At 33.1% G+C, this 21,375-nt stretch overlaps 3 protein-coding genes across 3 annotated transcripts; 2 read left to right on the top strand and 1 right to left on the bottom strand.

Annotated features, from left to right (window-relative positions):
- Nucleotides 1-572: 572 nt before the first annotated feature.
- LOC145570716 (U-box domain-containing protein 52-like) lies at nucleotides 573-5,691 on the top strand. Its single transcript, XM_081629870.1, has 12 exons — nucleotides 573-741; nucleotides 1,181-1,272; nucleotides 1,414-1,535; nucleotides 1,677-1,997; nucleotides 2,745-2,876; nucleotides 2,981-3,049; nucleotides 3,306-3,368; nucleotides 3,481-3,546; nucleotides 3,792-3,882; nucleotides 4,079-4,199; nucleotides 4,321-4,712; nucleotides 4,999-5,691. The coding sequence occupies exons 1-12, from the start codon at nucleotides 573-575 to the stop codon at nucleotides 5,689-5,691; spliced, it is 2,331 nt and encodes a 776-aa protein (XP_081485996.1).
- A 4,664-nt stretch (nucleotides 5,692-10,355) lies between these two features.
- On the top strand, nucleotides 10,356-10,772 carry LOC145570715 (uncharacterized). Its single transcript, XM_081629869.1, has one exon. It carries the CDS (start codon nucleotides 10,356-10,358, stop codon nucleotides 10,770-10,772), a length of 417 nt encoding a protein of 138 aa, XP_081485995.1.
- Nucleotides 10,773-14,617: 3,845 nt separating this feature from the next.
- LOC145570714 (putative disease resistance protein At1g61300) lies at nucleotides 14,618-20,466 on the bottom strand. The gene is made up of 9 exons (XM_081629868.1): nucleotides 20,154-20,466; nucleotides 18,071-19,012; nucleotides 16,807-16,877; nucleotides 16,504-16,564; nucleotides 16,037-16,414; nucleotides 15,445-15,947; nucleotides 15,202-15,274; nucleotides 14,719-15,107; nucleotides 14,618-14,635 (listed from the first exon to the last, which is right to left on the bottom strand). Exons 1-9 carry the CDS (start codon nucleotides 20,464-20,466, stop codon nucleotides 14,618-14,620), a joined length of 2,748 nt encoding a protein of 915 aa, XP_081485994.1.
- Nucleotides 20,467-21,375: the final 909 nt, after the last annotated feature.

The following is a 21,375-nucleotide window of genomic DNA, read 5'->3' as shown; positions in this document are numbered from 1 at the left end:
AAACTTTCTCACCGCGAGAAAACATATAATCAAGTAACTCGAACTTGAGCTAGGAGTGCATATTTTATAAGGCTAAGATACATTATACAGTACAAAATGAATTGTAATTTGGTAGAGAGATGGTAGGAATTTTAAAACAATGACAAAATTAGATATGGATAAGTGGATATAGTTATATATTTATGACTCATAATTTTTTTTTCATATTTTGCCAAATATAGACGTAAAATGAGATTTGTTCTCGCTTGACTCTAATAAATGATAAGTGTACAATAAAAATAGATATCTTAAATTAAAAATGGAAAACTCATTTCTCGAAATTTTTTTTCTCAGATTGAGAGAGAGAAAAGAAACTAAAGAGGAAAAAAAAAAGTTTGTAGATTGCAGAGAAAAAGAGGACGGAGGAGGAAAAAGGGTTGTTTGCAAAATTGAAATTTCAACTCAAATAAATAAATTTTATTTGAGTTGAAATTTCATGCATTTTTTGGTTGAATTCTTGAATTTGCATATAAGATTGGGTAAAATATTAAAGGAAGCTGAAATTATTTATTGGTTTTGAATTAATTAGATTAATGGCTATACCGGAGCCCTTAGAATTGGGGCATAATAGTGTTGCCATTGCAATTGATAAGGGGAAGAATAGTCAATCAGCTGTACAATGGACCGTGGATCATTTTTTGAAAGGATCAAAAGACTTCACTGTTGTCCTTGTTCATGTTAAAACCCACAATTACCAATCTCGTAAGTATATTATTGTGTTGTTGGTATTTTATTACTCTCTCTGTTTCTAAATAGATTAAATGATGTTTTCATTACACAAGTTCTAACCAATGAAATTGCCATCTAAAATTTCATTAGAATTTAAATAATGTTTTTAGTTTGTTATATATTTATATTTTTGATAAATAAAAACATTAAATGATCAATGTCTAACTTATAAAACAATAATAAAAAATTTACTTAGAAAGATATAGAATGAATAATATTTGAAAATAGATTTATTGACGAATTGGCCTTTTGAAATCTACACACATGTTTTGTTGTCTTGAGGGAGGTTTGAAGGTGTTGTACGCAAATCTATTTATTTATTTAGATTATTCTGTACTGCATTTATTTGATATACATATGTATTGGTTCATTAAAAATTAGTGAGATATTTTTGAAAGTTGGGTGTTTGCAGAAATGAATTATGGTCCAACTGGTTCAACCCCATCAGACTCTGAAGTGAGACAACTATTTCTTCCTTACCGTGGATATTGTGGTCGAAAAGGGGTATATAATATGCAATTTAAATCATATATCAAATGTTCAAATATTTGCCATTAATATTTCTGGTTAAATACTCTCTTTTCCTATTAGACAACTTTTAGAGACGGAGAAAGTAATAACTTGATTTATTATTTTCTTTATTAGATAAGTGCATACGAGGTGGTACTCCATGATATCGATGTGGCAAGTGCACTTATTAGTTACATTGCGGAACACTCCATAGGCAATATTGTTGTTGGCGCTTCCAATCTCAATGCTTTTACAAGGTCATCTTTGCTATCAATTTTCCCTTTATTATGTTTTATTAACTTGGTTATGAAATTTAATAGAGTATTATTAATTTATTATCAATAATTGAAAAAGAATGTAAATGAAAATGGTGCCTTTTTTTTTTATCTTTGAGATAGGAGGTTTAGGCCGCAAGATGTACCTACAAGTTTGGAAAAATCAGCACCAGACTTTTGCACTGTGTACGTTATCTACAAAGGAAAGATACACTCAATGCGTGCTTCTAATATTTGTCAAGTACCTTCTTCTAATTCGAACGCCAAAACCGCAAGGTCTAATAAGTCTGCAAGCTCTAAGTCTAGTTACAGCAATGGCGACGACAATCAATCCAACACCTCGGGCCATTCGTCTTCTAGATCACAAGGATCTTCCAGATCGAAAGGTATGGGGCAATCAAATAGTCCATACAGAAGCACTAGAAATGATAATGCCCCCAGCAGGTAAATGATTAATGATCGAGTTTATCTGAACTCTTTCTACTAAATTTACCATATTGGTATAAAAAAAAAAAAAAATTTGTCGAAAACCATCTTATAAAAACCAATTTTTGTTGAAAACCATTTTATAATTTTTTTTTTGTCAAAGCACACCGTTTTAAAATTTTTTTGTTGAATCCCACCACTTTTCAGATTTCGACTATCGATTGACATTTACGGCGTTGATTAGCATGTGCACCTCACGTGACCTACTTAACCCCACTTTTCTATTATTTTTCCCCCCTTTTCCCTTCATTCATTCCCCTTTCGTCACTTACGTTTCCGTGCAATTATATAAAAGGCTATAAAAACCAAAATATGATGAAGAGGATTGACGAAGAGGCGAATGAATGGAGGGAAAGGGGGGAAAAATAAAGAAAAGTAGATTTAAGTGGGTCACGTGAGGTGCACATATTAGTCAACGCCGAAAATGTAAGTAATTAGTCGGAACACGAAGAAATGGTGGGACTTAACAAAAAAAATTTTAAAACAGGTGTGTCTTGACAAAATTTTTTTTAAAACAGGTGTGTTTTGACAAAATAAAATTTATAAGATGGTTTTCAATAAAATTTGGTTTTTATAAGATGGTTTTTATAAAATTTGGTTTTTATAAGATGGTTTACATTCTTTACAACTATTGACACAAACATGACTATACATTAAGTCACCACGCTTAGTCATCTAATCACCTACTCGATCAATGTCTTCCAGAGCGCAAGGTACGGGGCGTCCAACTAGTCCATACAACCACCCTGCTAGTCCATACAACAATCGTATAGGTAGTCCATACAACAACCCTTTAGGTAGTCCATACAATAACACAAGAGAAGACAATGCCTACAGGTAATTTAAATGTTCTAGTGATTGAGTTTGTTTATAGTCTCTCTATTTACTATAATTAATAACATGAAATTGAGTATGAGGTCCTTTGATGATTTACCTTCTAGATCTCAAGGTATGGAGCAACCAACTACTCGTCCTCATAACGCCAACAACAACTTCGACAACCCCTCTAGGTAGTACGAAAATGAAGTTTGTTTTGAGCTTCCCTTGTAGATTTGGTGATTATCAACATGGATAAATTGTTATATACACCCGGGTGTACGGCACACCCAAGGGTTTTTGTTTGTTCATTTGATAATAAAATGAGCAATAATCATCGAAATGAGCAAAAAAATACTCTTGGGTGTACTGTGCACCTAGGTATATAAAACAATTTCTAATCAACACGACCTCAAAAAATTTAAGCTATTTTGGTTGTTTATCTTTTAGATCGCCGGATAAAGGGCAACCTTCTAAACATCGACATAGCTCAAGCTTTGAAAATTCATTGCGGTAAGAATGTTTGAACGATCCTTTCTATAACTTAATTATCTTCTATAACATAAAGTAGCTTTTATGAAAAAATAACTTTGAGTTTGAGCTCATTTGAACTTTCATCTTGTAGACTTCAAAACATGGGGCAACCACCTACACATCCACACAACAATAATAGCTTCGATAATTCTCCAAGGTTTGTAATGTTTTGTTGAATTTCTTCAGAAATTTCTTTGCAATATGTTTGACAAAATTGACTCAGTCACAACAAAAAAAGGATTCCATATACAACCTCCATTTCATATTTTTTGCAACTTTGGAACATTTTATATTTCACAAATGATACCCCAAAGTTGCAAAAAATATAAAACAACTGTGGTAGTATGAATATATAATGCCTTAAGTTCACAATTCAATGGATCCCTACTATTATGTTTGCAGGAACCACAATCGACAGGGTAGCGGCGGCAAGCCTAGTGAAAACAATGAGCCACGTCCTCGAACATTGTCAAGAAGTCAAAGCTTCACTTCGGTAAGAATTACTGACCTCGAACATGGTCAAGTGTTAGGATTACATTATAATTATACACAAGCCTCGGAAAACTGTTCCGTACAAGTATCAAATGACACCCTTGCTGAAACATACATACCGTAATTTTAACATCACTAATCTTATATGATTCTTAATAACAAGCTAATTTAAGCGATCTATTTGGCTTTTGATAAAGGATGAGCTGGATGATGAAATGAGGCAATTGAAGCTCGAAATAAAGCAAACAATGGAACTTTATCATACAATATGCAAGCAATCTGCAACGGCAAAGCAACATGTAAATTCGATCATAAGAAGCTTTTTAAGCAAATTAAATTTCTTGTAATATTATTGTAACATATTATTACACTGTACTATAAGATCTAATTTTTATGATTTTTTTGTTGGTTTTTAAGGATGAGCTTCTTCAAAGTATAGGAAATGAAGATAGCATAGAGAATATAAAGCTAGCAAGAGAAGGCGCGATGATTGTGGCAGAATTAGAACGACAAAAATGTCAAGCAGCATTGAACGCTGCACAGATGACAGAACGATTAATCGAAATGGAGACTCGAAAGAGAAAAATTGTGGAGGAGAGAGCCGCTAAACAAGAAGAGAATGGACAGAGAGCAAGAAGTGCTAGCCAAGTTAGCCATCGAGAATACACCTTTAAAGAGATTGAAGTTGCAACTAATAATTTCTCGGATACATTGAAGATAGGCGAAGGAGGGTATGGACCTGTGTATCGAGCTGTCCTTCAGCATACCCCTGTTGCAATCAAGGTTTTGAGGCCGGATGCATCACAAGGACTTAAGCAATTTCAACAGGAGGTAGTCGATTTACCAAAACTATATGTGAAAAGAGTATACAAAATATTTCTGGACCTCAACCATCAGCTTAAACTTTTAGATAAGTTGGTACTTTAACATGATATCAAGAGTCAGTGTGACAAAGGTCAAGGAGCATAAAAAATATTTATAGGCCTCGGCCAACAGTTTAAGCTTTTGGTTGAATTAGTGCTTTAACAATATACATTACTATTATTTGTAGACGAAGAAAACTAGATAAACAGTTTTTACTCAACCTGATGTTAATTATTCTGCATTGTTGTAACAGATTGAAGTGCTAGGACGAATTAGACATCCAAACATGGTACTTCTCCTAGGAGCCTGTGCGGAGTATGGGTGCCTCGTTTACGAGTACATGGAGAATGGGAGTTTAGAAGACAGACTATTCTGTAGGAACAATACACCTCCCATCCCTTGGAAGACTAGATTCAAGATTGCAGCAGAGATAGGAAGCACACTTTTATTCTTGCACGAGGCCAAGCCAGAGCCAATGGTACACCGCGATCTCAAGCCAGCAAACATCCTCCTAGACGGGAACTACACAAGCAAGATCGCCGATGTAGGGCTAGCAAGACTAGTCCCACCAGCAGTGGCAAACCAAATCACACAGTACCACATGACAGCTGCATCAGGAACATTCTGTTACATAGATCCAGAGTATCAGCAAACAGGAAAACTCGGGACAAAGTCCGATGTTTATTCACTAGGAATCATGCTGCTACAACTTATCACGGCAAGACCTCCTATGGCATTGTCTTACCATGTTGAAGAAGCTATAGATGAAGGGACTTTCAGCGAAATGCTCGATCCGTTGATCCCGGATTGGCCTGTTGAGGAGGCCTTGTCACTTGCTAAATTGGCTCTCAAGTGTAGTGAGATTAGGAAGAAGGATAGACCACATTTGGATTCTGTTGTATTGCCAGAATTAATTCGGTTGAGAGATTTTGCATTCAAATCATAACTTGAGGGTGGAAATTTTAACATGTTGTAGCAGAAGTCTTTTGTAAATCAATAAAGATCAGAGTATAAAGTAGGGGGAAATAAAAAATGCATGGTTGTTATACTTTTAAATGGAGATGTTCTAGTCACAAAATAGTCAAAATTGTATAGTGATTATTTTTGAAGTAACCCTCTTAATTAGGCTTTGTTTTCTTCAACTTATATTTATTAACTCTAAATTATTTTTGATACATTTAATTTATGTTAACTAAAAATAAATTGTTTTTGCTAAATATAAAAATTATGTTTCGTGAACTTAAATCTTTTTATTTACAAGAGAAATTCAATCATTTTTAAGAACTTGTTAGAGGACTATCTCAACCAAAAGTTTAAACTGATGGTTGAAGCCCGAGAATATGTTTTTATACTCTATCACTCCCCCTCACATGAAATACCCCTTGGGCTTGAAATGTGGATGCAGCACAAACCTTCTCATACCCGACGCAAATTAATTCCACTTTAAGGGAGAGGTGGATGAGATTCGAACCCATGACCTCTATGTCACGTTGACTCTGATACCATGCAATGATAGAGTATAAAAACATATTAGTAGTACTGATAGAGTATAAAGGCCCAAGAATATGTTTTTATACTCTATAGTACTAATTAAAATTTATTTTTACTGGTTCGCTATTATATTTGTTCTTGGAACTTATTGAACTTTACGGATTAAATCTTATTTTGGATGAAATTAACCAATTCTTGCTAAAATTAACTAAACTTGAATTCTTTTGACCATATATATATGAAGATGAAGATAACATGGCTACCTAGATGTTCTCAAATAACTCCCTCACTCTTGTTTAATGTTATCCCATCACACACACACATACAAAACATTTTTAATATAGTTTTTTTATGCAATATTATAATTTCAACCTTCGTAAAATAAAAAAAAAATTCTAAAAATTGCACATTGAGAAATCAAAAATCATGACAAGTCTAACCAAATCTCACATGACTAGGTTTTGAATCGTAAAAATCATTAAAGTATTGGATACTACCATTTTCGTTAGATTCTCTCAAGATTCCAATAGGACTAATTAAAAAAACAAAAGGAGTTTTTGCACGAATTGAAGTATGAAATTCTCACAAAGAGTTTTTCAGATAAGCATTTTTTTCCCCTAAAGGGCTACAACAAATCATATCGTCTCTTCCAAATGATTGTAACGAGATATGTTATTACATGACAAACATAGCCTATATGAAAGAATTTTTATTTGATTCAATAGGTTGTATTTGTTAAATTCAAATATATTTTACAAATATCGTATGATTTTTTTTATAAATTGAATTTACTTTTTAAAATAAAAGGTAAGTAACATTTTGATTTTAACATGCCTGCCAAGTAGCTATTTTAAAAATAATCATGTTCTCGACTATTTAGGCACTTTTATTTAGTAGAGTTACCTATAAAATATAATGTTTAACCATATAGCCTATTGGCCCAAATATTAGCGCACCTTGACCCATATAAATAAAGCCCAAATCCAATTGTATACTACGTATTTTACATCACATGTAAATATAAGTGAATACTTATTCTCCTTTCAACGTGAGACAAATACCAAATGCCAAATAAAACACCATTGTCCATTGTAGAAGACTAGTTTGATGCAACAAAAACTCGTAGTCTCTGTGTCTCTTATTTATATGACTATTTGTTTTTATTAAGTGAATAATAAATATTAGAAATATGCATGTAAATAAGAGATGGAGAGAGTGCTATTTTTATAAGCTTGCACATAAATACGTAGTATATGAATTACAAGCTAAGTACGCCGTATGTGATAATGAGTAATGACGATGAAAATTTCAGAATGTCCCAAGTATTTCTTGGAAATGTTTTAAGCTGCAATTAAATAATAGGGTAGTAAAAAAGAAATAAAATGTGTGGACCGTCGGCCTTGTACGACGAACTTGCGGCATTGTGTCAGCTGTCTTAGGATTCTTAGGCCTTTGGACAACACAAAAAGTACAGTGTGGCTTACATTAACTTCAGTACACCGGTGCAACAATTTGTGGACCGCTTCTCACTTCTTATGCATTATGCATGTACATTTCGAGGCCTTCCCATGTGCTTTTCCGGCCTTCCCCTTGAATAAAGATCCAATGTTCGTAATTTATGTTGTTTTATATGAAGACTTGTGATTGTGATTCTATACGGTAACGATATGTACGAGATTCAATTCTTTATACGAATATATTATTTCAATTAATTATTAAACGTTTTTTATGAAAACTTGTGATTTTGATTGCGTAGAGCGGTAGAGTAATGAGATATGTATGAGATTCAATCCTACACTCTTTATAAGCATTGTAGACTTGATGTCATACTATACAATTAAGTTTATTCTCTAGCTAATGATGTTGAATGTAATTGTTTTATGTTAGTAGTTCGCGTGGTAGAGATGTCATACGAATTATGACTTATGAGATCTACCAATATACAACGTATTACTTCATTTCTTATATGTAATTGGCTATTTAATTATATTACATATTTGAGTTTGGGGTTAAGTGTTTAACCCGCGTATCTCATGTATATTCCTTGATATTTAAAATCTTTCGTAATATTATATGTGGGATTGTGGGAGTGGTTTAACCCCACAGGCCCACACCACCTTGTAGCTCAAATAATTCAACATATAATCATCAATTATTGTGAATGATACAAAAACCATGCTTGAAAAAGAAAAGTGATGGAGAAAAGAAATCCTAACTTACCTTTTACTCCTTTTTAAAGTTAAATGAAGATAAAAGACTGAAATAAAATAGATCAATAATTTCCTAACAAAAATCAATAAAGGAATTTCCTAAACAATAAAAGGAAATAAATAAATAAAAATTAGAGAGCCTTGTTGTATCTTTCTCTTTCCCTTTGCTTAATGTGGAGCTACCACAGCAGTAATGAGCTGAGCTGTCCTTGAAAGGACAAGTTCCCTAGAATATATATTTAGCTTCTTAAATTAAACTTTTATTTTAAAGAATTCTAAAACAAATTTTGTTATGGTTATAATACATAGTTTAATTTTCAAATATATAACTAGTACTTAAGGCCTGTTCACATGTACTGAAGAGGTTAACTGAACTAAATAGAGATGAAATGAATATTTTATAAGAGAAGAAAATTATGAGATGAATTGAACTGAACTGATTGGAGCTGAGCTGAACTGAAATTAAGCTGAAATGAACAAGCCCGAAGTATAAGTAAGCAATATACTTCATTCGTGCTACTTAATTAGTATTCAGGTCACACAAAATGAATTTTTTGTACCTAAATAATAAAAAGTAGTTGTAAAAGAAAATTTGATTCAATGTCTTGAGTATTGTATCACGGTATCTTCTTTATTTGAATTTTACCAATCAATTGATTTCTATAAAGACAATGCAAACAATTGCAAATAGATCTCTATGTAGAGGAAATAATAGCTATAATAGATCTGTAAAATTGAGTGCTAATTAGCATAATTACAAGTTTGCTTGAAAAAAATGATTACAAATGATTTTGTAGTTCATGTCTATGGGACCATGGCTAATGATGCATGCTAAAATAATCAATAAAAGTGGTCAATTTTGACTACACAAGTGGACCATGTGGCTTCTTTTACGATCAAATCAAATTACAACCATCAACATCCAGCAACATGCATATGAGAAAACTGGTTGTAATTGTAACTATTGAGCTCTTAAGGATTATATATAAGCATTAAATGTACAACGATATGCATAAGCTTGGTTATAAGTATAGAGTAGTATCGTTATTCAAATATAGTACTTCGTATTATATTAGCAGGCAATATAATTTATGATAATTGACCAAATATTTTGCATCATTAGTGGTCAAATTTTGTTAAATTAATTAGCTATACGCCTATACTAAACTCTAACCACTTAAGTTTTCCCTCACCCTCAATACGAGATATTTGTTTAACTCTATAACTCTACAAGTACGCTTTTTTTTTTTTTTCCTTTTATTTTTTAGAAGGAAGTACTCCATATAACTTAGAGACGTGGAGTGGAGGGAACTCCTTAATTTTTTTTTACCGAGTAATTAATATTAATATTCTAATTAAATACCTTTCTGAAAGGGAAAATAATATTCTTTCCCTCATTCCAAGGCTAGCCCAACTCAGGAAAAAAAAAAAAGTCAACAGAAACAAGAAATAAATAGAAGTGAAGTAGGTAGTGCAACACCAACTATGCAAATCTGAAATTACTCCAATATATGGAGTACATACAACATGTAACATAAATTTTTATTAAAAAAAGTACTAACTCCTATAAATAAACAAATAACGCCAGCACTTGGATCAGCAAACTGTTCCCAAGAATTTATGATGATCCATAAATATAATTATCTACGCAATACCCCACCTTAACCAAATCCACATTTCTACTTCTTCATTTTTCTTCCCCTTCTCATTTTTTCCCTCTAAAACTTCTTCATAGAATAAAATCCTTGATTACATATTAACAACTGTACCTAGTCCATTTACATCCCTAACGCGACGAGTAACGTTACTCGTCGCGTTTCATTAGCCTTTTAATATATAGTAGTACGAGTCACAACACAAAAACAAAAAACAAAAAACACAAAAAAAAAAAAAAAAAAAAAACACAAAAATGGAGAATTTTAGATCTATGTCATGTAGAGAAGGAAGAATGCAAATGGAGAATTGTAACAACAACAACAATGGAGGTGGAAAATCGAGTGGACCGCCGACAAGTATGCAAGATCTAAGATCTTATAGTACTTCATATGCTTCTAATTATATGCAAGTTCATCCTCAACCTTCAAACAAAGATTCAAAAGGTAATCATAATAATAATGATCATAAGAAAAACAAGGGGTTTGGATCAACTTCATATTCGAATGCATCGACGAAAGGGTGGAGTTTAACTGATCCAGAACTTCAAAGGAAGAAAAGGGTTGCTAGTTATAAAGTTTATGCAGTTGAAGGTAAAATGAAAGGTTCTTTTAGGAAGAGTTTTAGATGGATTAAGCATACTTGCTCTCAAGTTGTACATGGTTGGCGCTGATTTTTATTTTATTTCAATTCCTTCTCTTTTTATGTTTATTTTTTATTTTTTATTTTTGAAACAATTTTAGTTTTATTTTGTTGTTTTAGTTTTAGTGTTGTGTTAATGATGAAATTAAGTTGTGTTGTTTAATTTGTATGATGATTATTATGAAGATGGTTGAAATGTTGATGTGTTTTGTTCTTTATTTCTTATACACAAATTATTTAGTTTGATTGATTTTTTATTTTTTATTTTTTATTTTTTTAAGTTTGTATGAAGATATTTTGGGGATAATAATGCATCTTTGCTAGGTGTTTTGATAATATGATAAGCATGGCCTTATAAATTAGGGATTCCTATCAAGGTAAGTTGATTTATTTAGGGTGGATGCCTCTTCTTTATCAGTACGCCCCTCCGATAATCAAGTTAAATTGGATCATGCTTTTCTAGCGGGAATTCGAGGAGGGGTCAAGGACATAGGATAAGTTTATATGTACTACCACTCGAATGAAGAGTTTAGCGATGGAATTATACCATCTTCCTCATGATGATTAGAAGAAAAATCCGTGTATAAATATTGATATTATTTACGTGTTCCATTGGAAGCAATAATATAACAGACTTAATAATCTTTTCACTTGTAGTTGGGCCAGAAACTTAAATTGAACACAAATTGCTTAATAATATTTTGTCACAGTTTTTTATTCAATGGGTACTGTGGTTCGTAAAATTGCTCCATAAAAGTTATGCTTATGCACTGGATTAGGCCAATAAGGGGTGTTAAAATATTGGCCCATGAAAAATGGACTAGAAGAGGGGTTAAATGGTTAATCATGAAGCTATTCCCAATACAAATCAAGATAAGCCAACCTCAATACCCAAAAGGTAGTTTTCAGAGTTGACATAGCTCATTCAACTTTGTAATATTTTATATATCACAAATAATACCCTAAAGTTACAAAAAAGAGAAGGTTTTATATGAGTCCGTTTCATATGAGTCCAGTTTATAATGTATTCTCCCATCCCCTACCCACTGTCACTATCCAGCCCCTGCCGGCGGCCGGCGACCTTCTCCCTCCCATTCCCCGGTGCCGGCAACCCTCCCCCACCCATACCGAGGCACCAGCGACTACATATGACAGTTGTAGTTGGAGTAACATAGGAGGGTTGTTGGAGGCAGGGTTCGGGTGAAGGAATATTACATGGTTGGGAAACTTTGAGATAATTTGTTCAACTGTAATTAGTGAATACAATTCCATGATTCCACCTGTTGTTGTAACAACCTTAATCATGGTTTTTGGTCCTGTTGTCTTCGTGGCTTCGGCCTCGAGACGACGTTGTTGACGGTGGTGATAAACTGGTGTTGAGGTGGTGTTGTTGGTGTAGAATCTTAGATTATAATACATGATATATATATATCCTAATATTTGATATATATAACCTATTTTCTGACAATTATAATATAAAATTTGATATTTATAATCTAATATCTTACTACTATAATCTAATTTCTGACAATTATAATCTAATACCTGTTAAGTATAATCTAATATTTGATCATTATTATCTAATTTCTGACATTTATAATCTAATATCTGACTATTATTATCTAATTTCTGACAATAAAGATTTTTTTTCCTCAAGAAAAAAATAAAATAAAATAAAATTACTTGTTTTGTTTGTATGACCGGACTCACATGACTCCATTCTTCACAATACTTTTGTGATATATGAAACGGAGGTAGTATATAAACCGCAACAATGCAAATAAAATTACTTGTTTTGTTTGTATGACCGGACTCACATGACTCCGTTCTTCACAATACTTTTGTGATATATGAAACGGAGGTAGTATATAAACCGCAACAATGCAAATCAAGAATTAGACCTTTGTTTGCTTGGTTTGCTCAAATCCTATGTCCTTCGAGGAACTAACCAGTTTCTCAAACTCAAACCATTGTCTTATTGTCTTACTGATGCATGTTTAAGGCCATAAATAACTACAACCTTTTTCACTCATGGGGCGGCGAGCCATGGCCCAAGTAAGCCCCTTGGATCCGTCCAGTTAATTCAATACATACATTACATATACATCATTTTTTATAAATTTAAAACCAATATTTACACAATGTATTTTACATAGGATTTCAATATGTACTCCCATATATAATTACTCGCTCATTACACCCATTTCCATAAGGAGATTATTGTAAATTCAGCAAACTACCTATTAGAAAAGAAAAAGAGATTTTTTTTTTTACTTAGTTATGTTGAAACTTAAAACAATGAATATGAAACAATATAATGCACCAAAATACTCTGATGATGATACGAAGTAAAAGATAAAACAAGGACTACAACTTCATATATATTCAAAGCAAAGTACAAAACCTATATATAGACTAAATACCATCATACTCCACTAACATACTGCATGCCTAAAGACCCGGACTAAGTAACTGAAAGTTCTAAGAATGTGCTACGCTATATCCCACTAACTAACCCATTACTAGTAAATATCCTAAGATCCACTAACACTAATTTTCCTTATAATAAGCATACACTAACAACAACTAACAAGAAGATAGGAAACACTAACGACTAATAATTTGAAGCAATTACCAACAGTTACCAAATTTATGTACAAAAGAGAAACGATTAATTTCTTGGACTTCTTTTGCTTATACAACTCGCTCTCCTTTGCTCTAATCTTCGATGATCCTCTCACTGCAGGTTAAACGTAATAGTTAAAATCCAGCATGATTGTTATTTGAACCAAATTGATCACACTTCTTTTTTTTATTCTACCTTATCTATGTACAGAATACTGATCAAAAAATATATATCTAATAAACTCTATCCTCTGATCTCATCAAATGTGCACGATAGATTTTGATTAATACTACGGAGTATATCTTAATTTATGTATTATCACCTCCATTCCATAATAATTAACATAGTCAAAGTTAATACATACATTCGTCAATGCACTAAATTGACCCTAAATATAAATAATCTTGTATTAAAAACACACACATGCAGCAATATTTTACATGAATTGTCTTAGTTAACGATATAATGAACATATGAATAGTGAGAAGTCAACGTGCAACGAAGGGATTTCATTTTACTTGCATAACATTTGTTTTGGTTGTCAAAAAGTTGTCTAACTTATATAATATTTTATTCATATACCAAGCGAAAAGGAATTCATTGAACCTAATTTAAACCAAATTTCATATATATGGGTCTTAATTAAATGAATTGAATGCACTTTTTCATTAGACATTTAGTTAATTAAGTAAAACTGGTGTGTTGTGTGCCCGGCGATGTTCCGAATTTTACTTTGAATATCAATAAATATTACTCCAAAAATTTTATTAGAAAAAAGTGAATAATAATAACTAATGAAACTAAATAAGTGCTCCCAAATTGATATTTTAAACAAAGATTTAGTATTTTTATATGGTTCTTAATTAAAAGATAGCAAAGAGGGTAAGCATGTTAATTTAAATCTTATGGTCTTGTAGTCAAAACTTTTGATAAACATTTTTATTGTCATTTACATGAGAAAGGTGTTACGGTGAGGTGACATATTTCTAATACATGTGAAGGGTGTCAAGTGACACATACTTTGTTTTAGGAAAACTTTTTAATAAATAATAAAGTATAGATAATGGGGGGTGTAATTAGATTTTTTTTTTTAGAGAGCCACAAGGGCGAGGGATGAGAATCGATTTCAGGAGCACCTGGAAGGGCTGGAACCGGGAGGGGAGCTCTAACCACTTGAGCTATCCCTCACTTTCTTGTAATTAGATTGTTTAGCAGCGGAAAGGCTTGAAAAACAAGTGTGTGCCATTACACTACAAATATATTTTTTTCTAAAAAAATAATGACAAGTTGTAGAAATACACACAAATAAATCATACTGTATTAAAGCTTGAATTGTGGAGTGCAATAATACCTTGGGTTGATGGCTATTTTGGAGAAAAGAATTAATATCTGTAGTCTCATCCACTGAATGATTGTCATCATTTAATGTAATTTGTTTTAATTTGGGTGCCTTTAAATGAGGTCCAAAACGAAAACGACCCATATCTGGACATTTGTTAATTTTCAAGTATTGCAAAGATGACAACTTTAGAACTTGATCCTTAAGATCTTCTCTTGATATTGATATGAACATTTGCAATTTGGGGCAGTCTTCTAGCTCAACTCTTTCAAGGGACGGAAAAACTTCTTCACCGACAAATTTAGAAGCCTTACTTCCCTCCTCTTCCTTGGAACTTATGACTTCCTTTAGTACTGGACACTCCCTTATGGATAATGTTTTTAGTTGTTCAAGTGCAGTTGCTATCGAGAGGGATCCCAAACTTTAGTTTCACACATTTCTTGATTTCTAAGTCGTGCAAATTCTTAAAGCTGGGATAGTAACTCATCTCCTTACAATTCACTTCCCACAATTGTACTATTTTGTAACACTTATACAATGTCAAGTGTTCCAGCGATAGGAATATTGTCTGCAAGTAGTTGATATAACATGTACTCCACATTAATTAAAAGGAGTAAAATAGACAAAGTAGTATACATAAAGACATAATAAAAGGAGTATCATATGTTATACCACAAATTAAAAGTAGTAAAATGGACAAAATATACATAAAGACATAATAAAAGGCATATTAGGTACCTTATGATTGAAAAGAATATGATGTCCAGGTTGCTCATCATCATCATTAGTGGTGGCGGAACCCCGTTTGATTAAACCTGTTACACTTTCCAATTCTGGAAGCCGTTCCAGGTCCATTTGCTTCAAACAAGGAAATGTAACAGTAATATATGGATCTCCATGTGCATTATTCAGTTGATGATCAGCATCATCATGCTCCATAAATATGTATTTCATACTAAAGCAAAATCCCAGTTGCATTTTGGTTTCGCCGTCTTCCTGTTGCCGGATGTCATCATTAATAAGTTGGAGCTCCCTCATCATAAGTACCCTCAAATATTGAGTCTTCTCGAGTAATATCCTTACACCATTATTTTTTATAATTGATGACCAAGAATCCTTCTCACCATCGAGGTATCCTCTTGATGGAAATCCCCCCAAAACTCCAAAAGATATAAGAAAGCGATCCAGATTATTAAGAAATTGGAGTTGATCATCACCAATTGGCCAATCATCGAACTCCACTGCTAATTCAAGTACTTTTAGGTAACTCAAATTATTCAACTCAGCAATGCGGGCATAATTTGCATATGTATATATCTCCATGGGTTGCCAGCCTTAAGAGCATACAGTCCTTCCAACAGAGAGAGCTTAGATAGGACATTAGCTGCTATTCTTCTATATCCTAACATATCACGCTCAATCGTCCAATCTAACAAACGAAGATTGCAAAGATTCCCTATTGCCTCTGGTATTTTCTCCACGGATGATTCTCGAAGACTAAGAACAACAAGGTTGGTCAACTCACCAATTACTGTAATATCTCCCAGCTCACATTCCTCCAACAGCAACGTTCTGAGACTCCTCTTCAATTTTCTTATGGAGTTCGGCAACCCTGCCGCAAACTTCATTCTTGCCAACATTAAAACCTTAAGATTTGTCATCCCTTCAAAGAAACCATCTGAAAATTGATCTCGAGGTTGGCTCCCATCTAATATCAGAATTTGAAGCTTATTAGAGTTGAGTCCATCCAATCAAGAATGATTATAGGCATCTGACATGAGAGATATGGCATAGTACTTTTGGGAAGTCTCCAAGGATAGCCATCGAGGAAAGGCTTCCACCATAACCATGTCCCCTCCTGCGTTATCAAGTATTCCATTTAAATAAATTTGCAATACTTAAATGAAAAAAGTTAACGAAACTTTGAAGCTTGTTAGAGTTGAGTCCATCCAATCGAGAATAATTGCAATACTTAAAATTTATACTCCGTATTAATTATAAAATTAAAATTACCGCATTTTTTGTGTGGCTGACCATATCATGTGGTCGGCTGAGACACACCCAAACACTAACATAGTAACCCCTAACCGTCCGTGTTACCCTTGATTGATTGAGTACCCCTTGACCAATCAAGTAACTTCTAACCCAGTAATCCTTATCACACGGTGTGACTAGCCACAAATGAAACTTTGTGAAATAACAGAGATTTTTCAGTGCGGCAGACCACATGGTGCGGCAGGGGTTATTTGTAGGGTGTTACTGGTTTTGTTATGGGTTACTTGTAGGTGTCACTTGTATTTTGGGTTACTTGTATGAATTACTTATAGGTGTTACTTGTATTTTGGGGTTACTTGTATGAGTTAGCTGTAGGCATGGGCGGAGCTACATGGGGGGGCTGGCAGGTGCCCGACCCCCGTAGCCCATTCCCGCGGCCTTTAAAATTTCTATTTGGCCCCTGTAAACTTTTACAATATATACAAATTAACTAACTCATTTGCTAATGATATTTCCTTGGCTTAGTAGTTAACATCTATCCTTGTGTCAAGTATCTTTGGTCAGAGCCTCTGAGGTTCAACTCCCCTCAACAGTATTTCCTCTATCAATTCAGTGTTGAAAAAAATAAAATGCATTGTAATATTCTACTAAAATTATCAAAATATTATCACCGCTAATTAATATAAATAGTTTTGAGTCCGAGCCTAACCGAATGCAAAAAGTCCTCATTGAGAGACTACAAGTCAAGTGTTTAACTAAGGTCGAATCTGGAACTAAACTATATAGAATTCGGCCCCCGTAAGTTCCAAATCCTGGCTTCGCCCCTGGCTCTAGGTGTTACTTGTATTCTGAGTAACCCCTACAAGTTACCCCAGACCAAACCCCCATACCAAATAAGTAACACCCTACAAGTAACCCCTGATCAAAACTAGTAACACCCTACGAGTAACCCCATAATACAAGTAACAACTATAAGTAACACCCTGACCAATACCAGTAACACCCAACAAGTAACCCCAGAATACAAGTAACACTTACAAGTAACCCCTGCCACACCATGTAGCCAGCCACATACAAAAATTTGTATTAGTAAAATATTTTATTTGAAATATAAACAAACTGTGCATCGCACGGGGTTCATTTAGTAATATTAATTTTATAATGATATTATTTGGGCATGATGTTAGTGGCACCGTTCCTAAACTAGTATGCACATATTTATAATCATAAGTACAATTTTTAGTGCACTTTTGATTTTCATTCCAATGAAAACATTTCAATAGTACGTGGTTTATAATTCATAAAACTGTAAATGAAGGGTCAAAGCTCATTCAAAAAATATGCAATATATACTTAAGCTTATACATACCTTGTTCTGCAAGAGATATTGTAGATGCCCGAACCACATCATGAATTTTCACATGAGTTTGTTTATATTCTTCATCGTCTTCTTCTAACAACAAAGATGATGATTTGAGCTGCTCCACCCATCTGTTGGCTTGCTCCATGGCTTCGATAAGATTGTCAACATTCTCAAACAATTCCAATCCGATGCCATATCTCATCATATATTCGATTGGTATACTTTCACCAAAAGGAAACAAACAAGCAAGCAAGAACTTTTTTTTCTTTTCATCTTCCATAAGCTTGTAACTTGTTTCCAAAATTGTGTAGGCTTGACGATGTACACCCCTAATTTTGGCTTGACTATATGACATAGGTTTTTCCAATTCAGATGCAAAGTGTTTCCATGCTTCTAACGAGTCCTCCTTCTTTAGCACATCGGCCAATGCCACAATTGCAAGAGGAAGCCCTCCACACCTATTCAGCATCCTCTTCTCCATGTCCTCGCGCTGTGGGTCTTTCCAGCCATCGTCATTGATTTTTCCTCCAATTCGTGCTCTGAGAAGCTGCTTTGATTCACCATAGTCCAATGGCTTTACTTCGAATATATCATCCTTTGATATATCCATAGCTTCACACACATTCTTCTCCCTGCTTGTCACCAAAATCTTGCAAAACTCGTTTTGTTTCACATGAGGTTTTGGAATCCCCACTTTACTCAAATCAAGTTTAGCCCAGACATTATCCAAGATAATGAGTATCTTATGCACTCCCTCCAAACGGTTATACAGTGTTGTTCTCCTCTGCTCTACACTGTGCATATCCAATCTCAGACCAATTTTCTCCGCGATTTGATCTTGAATACGTTCCATGTTGGGGGCTTCAGAAATCTCAACCATTATTCTTTCTTCAAACATAGTTTTTATTTCTTTGTGGTTGAGAATTTCTGTTACCAAAGTTGTTTTACCTATGTCACATATACATATGCATCTCAACATTAGTCCCAAGTCTTAACATATGTAAGAAGTACTACGAACATTTATAGTGTACATGCAATATAATTTGGGGTAATTATTGGCTTGTGTAAAATCAAACTACAAACATTTATAGTAAACATAAATTTTTTTAATGAGAGTTTGACACATAAGACACTATGAGGGATAGATGACTTCAGCATGTTTTATTTTAGTAATAGTTAATAGATTTGGTTGACATATAAAGTTATTAGTTAAGAGTTAAGTAGTTAACAGTCAATTTAATTAAAGCAAAGAGCTAAGTATCAATTTCATTAAAGCAGTGAGAGTGAGGGATAGCTCAAGTGGTTATAATTCCCCTCTAGATTTCAAATAATCTTAGGATCGATTTTCATCACTATTAACACTAAAATAAATAAAAAAAATTAATAATAATAATAGCTTTGGTTGACATATAAAGTTATTAGTTAAGAGTTAAGTAGTTAACAGTCAATTTAATTAAAGCAAAGAGCTAAGTATCAATTTCATTAAAGCAGTGAGAGTGAGGGATAGCTCAATTGGTTACAATTCCCCTCCAGATTTCAAGTAATCTTGGGATCGATTTTCATCACTATTAACACTAAAATAATAATAAAAATAAAATAATAAAAATAATAAAAACAATAAAAATAAAAAAAATAATAATAATAATCTTATATATATATAAAGGAGAGTTTTTTACCGAGTTTTTAGAGAGCCACATACGATTTAATTTTCTTAACATGCCATGTAGGATAATAAATTTTAGTGGTAGCCAATTAAATATGAGATTATTAATTTCTTTTAGAATTAAATAATTTAAATGCCACGTAAGCAAAATTAGCGAATGATATTTTTCAATTTAAATTAATTAAATATAAAATATTATCTTTTGATATTAGGAATTTTATCTAAATATGTAACAAATTTTAACACATAAATACAAAAAAAAAAAAAAAAAAAAAAAAAAAAAAAAAAAAAAAAAAAAAAAAAAAATTAAAAATTCAAACAAACCGTGCATCTCACGGGCTTCATCTAGTAATAATAATTTGAAACATGCATATGTGATGCTAGAAAAGTATTAAAAATTACCGTATATAAAAGTATTGAATTTACCTATGGCTCCCATGCCAAATATGCCAATTGCATCAACTTGATCATCTCGTAACCTTTTGAGTATTTCTTCCATAAGCTCTACTCTCGAACGCAAGCCCTTAAGGAATTCATTAGGGATGGCTTTCAAATCCAATCTACTGACAGGTTCCGTGACATCTGTTGGTGTGTCTTTGATTACAGCATCAATTTTGTCAGCCTTAGATTTAGCATCTTTGCTTATGTCATAGCGTCGACACAGATTGCAACGAGAACGTCGAAAGCAGCTGATCTTGTCTCTGCCTTTTCTCTCCTCCTCATCCGTCAGCTTCTTCATCAATCCCTCAACATCCTCCAAGACTCTCGTTACCTCTTCGATCCATCCTTTAGTTCGTTCTGTAAGAAGTCGCAAGTTATCCACTTCGCGCTTAACTCTGCTATCAATCGCATCTCTTTCTATCTTTAGTTTTATGTACTTGTCTAGTTGTCTTGGACAAGTTTTAGGTTTTCTTTGTAGTTTTTAATGTAAGAATAGCATTCTGTTATCTTGTCCATGGGTTTGCAAATCTCATTAGCTGCATTCCCAACTTCTTTTGCCAAGCACAACCAATCCATTTATTTCCCCTCAAAAATATGAAAATCTTAAAAGAAGAAATTTAATTTGGGTTTATGAAATGAAAAGGGAATGAAAAACCGATTTAATTTGGATTTAATTTAATACAATAGAATGCTCTTGTTTTGTGTTTGAGGTATGAATTAATGTTATGGCATAATCCAAATACAAATTTATAGATTGATAAAGTTCTTAAGTATTACGTACTCCTTACACTTGGGATATTACAAGCCTTAACTTTGGTAACTTAATTTCAATATCATGGCATCAGTTCTTACTTTGGTTACAAGGTTATTGTTCTAATCAAATAATGCATGCAAATATATAACACCATAAATTGTGGAATTGATTAGATCACAAGCATATGCTTTTGCTTCATTTGTAACGCTAACGACATATAAAAATAATCAAGTTTATATTTTCTAGGGTTAAACATTTTATTAGTCTTCAAATAATTGTTTAAGGTTAAAGGTACAATTAAGATTCTCATAATAAACTTGGACAACGTCTAGAAGAAACTTGATTTGGATGGATGTAGTAAGGATTATTCAATGCAAGGCTTTTGATTATAAAACTCGTCCTTCCTCTGCTTAGATCTTCGATGATCTTTTCACTGCAATGGAGAATGTAACA

Source organism: Chenopodium album, chromosome 12, assembly GCF_948465745.1.
Source record: "Chenopodium album chromosome 12, dcCheAlbu1.1, whole genome shotgun sequence".
Classification (NCBI taxonomy): domain Eukaryota; kingdom Viridiplantae; phylum Streptophyta; class Magnoliopsida; order Caryophyllales; family Amaranthaceae; genus Chenopodium; species Chenopodium album.
The sequence above is the reverse complement of the archived record's forward strand: the minus strand, read 5'-3'. Positions and strand labels throughout refer to the sequence as shown.

What these genes read in the sequence shown, in the direction of transcription:
- LOC145570714 (XM_081629868.1), bottom strand. Translation starts at nt 20,466, where the DNA reads ATGAAGAAGCTGACGGATGAGGAGGAGAGAAAAGGCAGAGACAAGATC. An exon ending in TCCTTGGAGACTTCCCAAAA is followed by an intron (nt 16,415 to 16,503) that starts GTACTATGCCAT and finishes TTCTGATATTAG; the next exon opens with ATGGGAGCCAACCTCGAGAT. An exon ending in ATATTCTTTTCAATCATAAG is followed by an intron (nt 15,275 to 15,444) that starts GTACCTAATATG and finishes AACTACTTGCAG; the next exon opens with ACAATATTCCTATCGCTGGA.
- LOC145570715 (XM_081629869.1), top strand. Translation starts at nt 10,356, where the DNA reads ATGGAGAATTTTAGATCTATGTCATGTAGAGAAGGAAGAATGCAAATG.
- LOC145570716 (XM_081629870.1), top strand. Translation starts at nt 573, where the DNA reads ATGGCTATACCGGAGCCCTTAGAATTGGGGCATAATAGTGTTGCCATT. An exon ending in AATCTCAATGCTTTTACAAG is followed by an intron (nt 1,536 to 1,676) that starts GTCATCTTTGCT and finishes TCTTTGAGATAG; the next exon opens with GAGGTTTAGGCCGCAAGATG. An exon ending in TGTAAATTCGATCATAAGAA is followed by an intron (nt 4,200 to 4,320) that starts GCTTTTTAAGCA and finishes TTCAAAGTATAG; the next exon opens with GAAATGAAGATAGCATAGAG.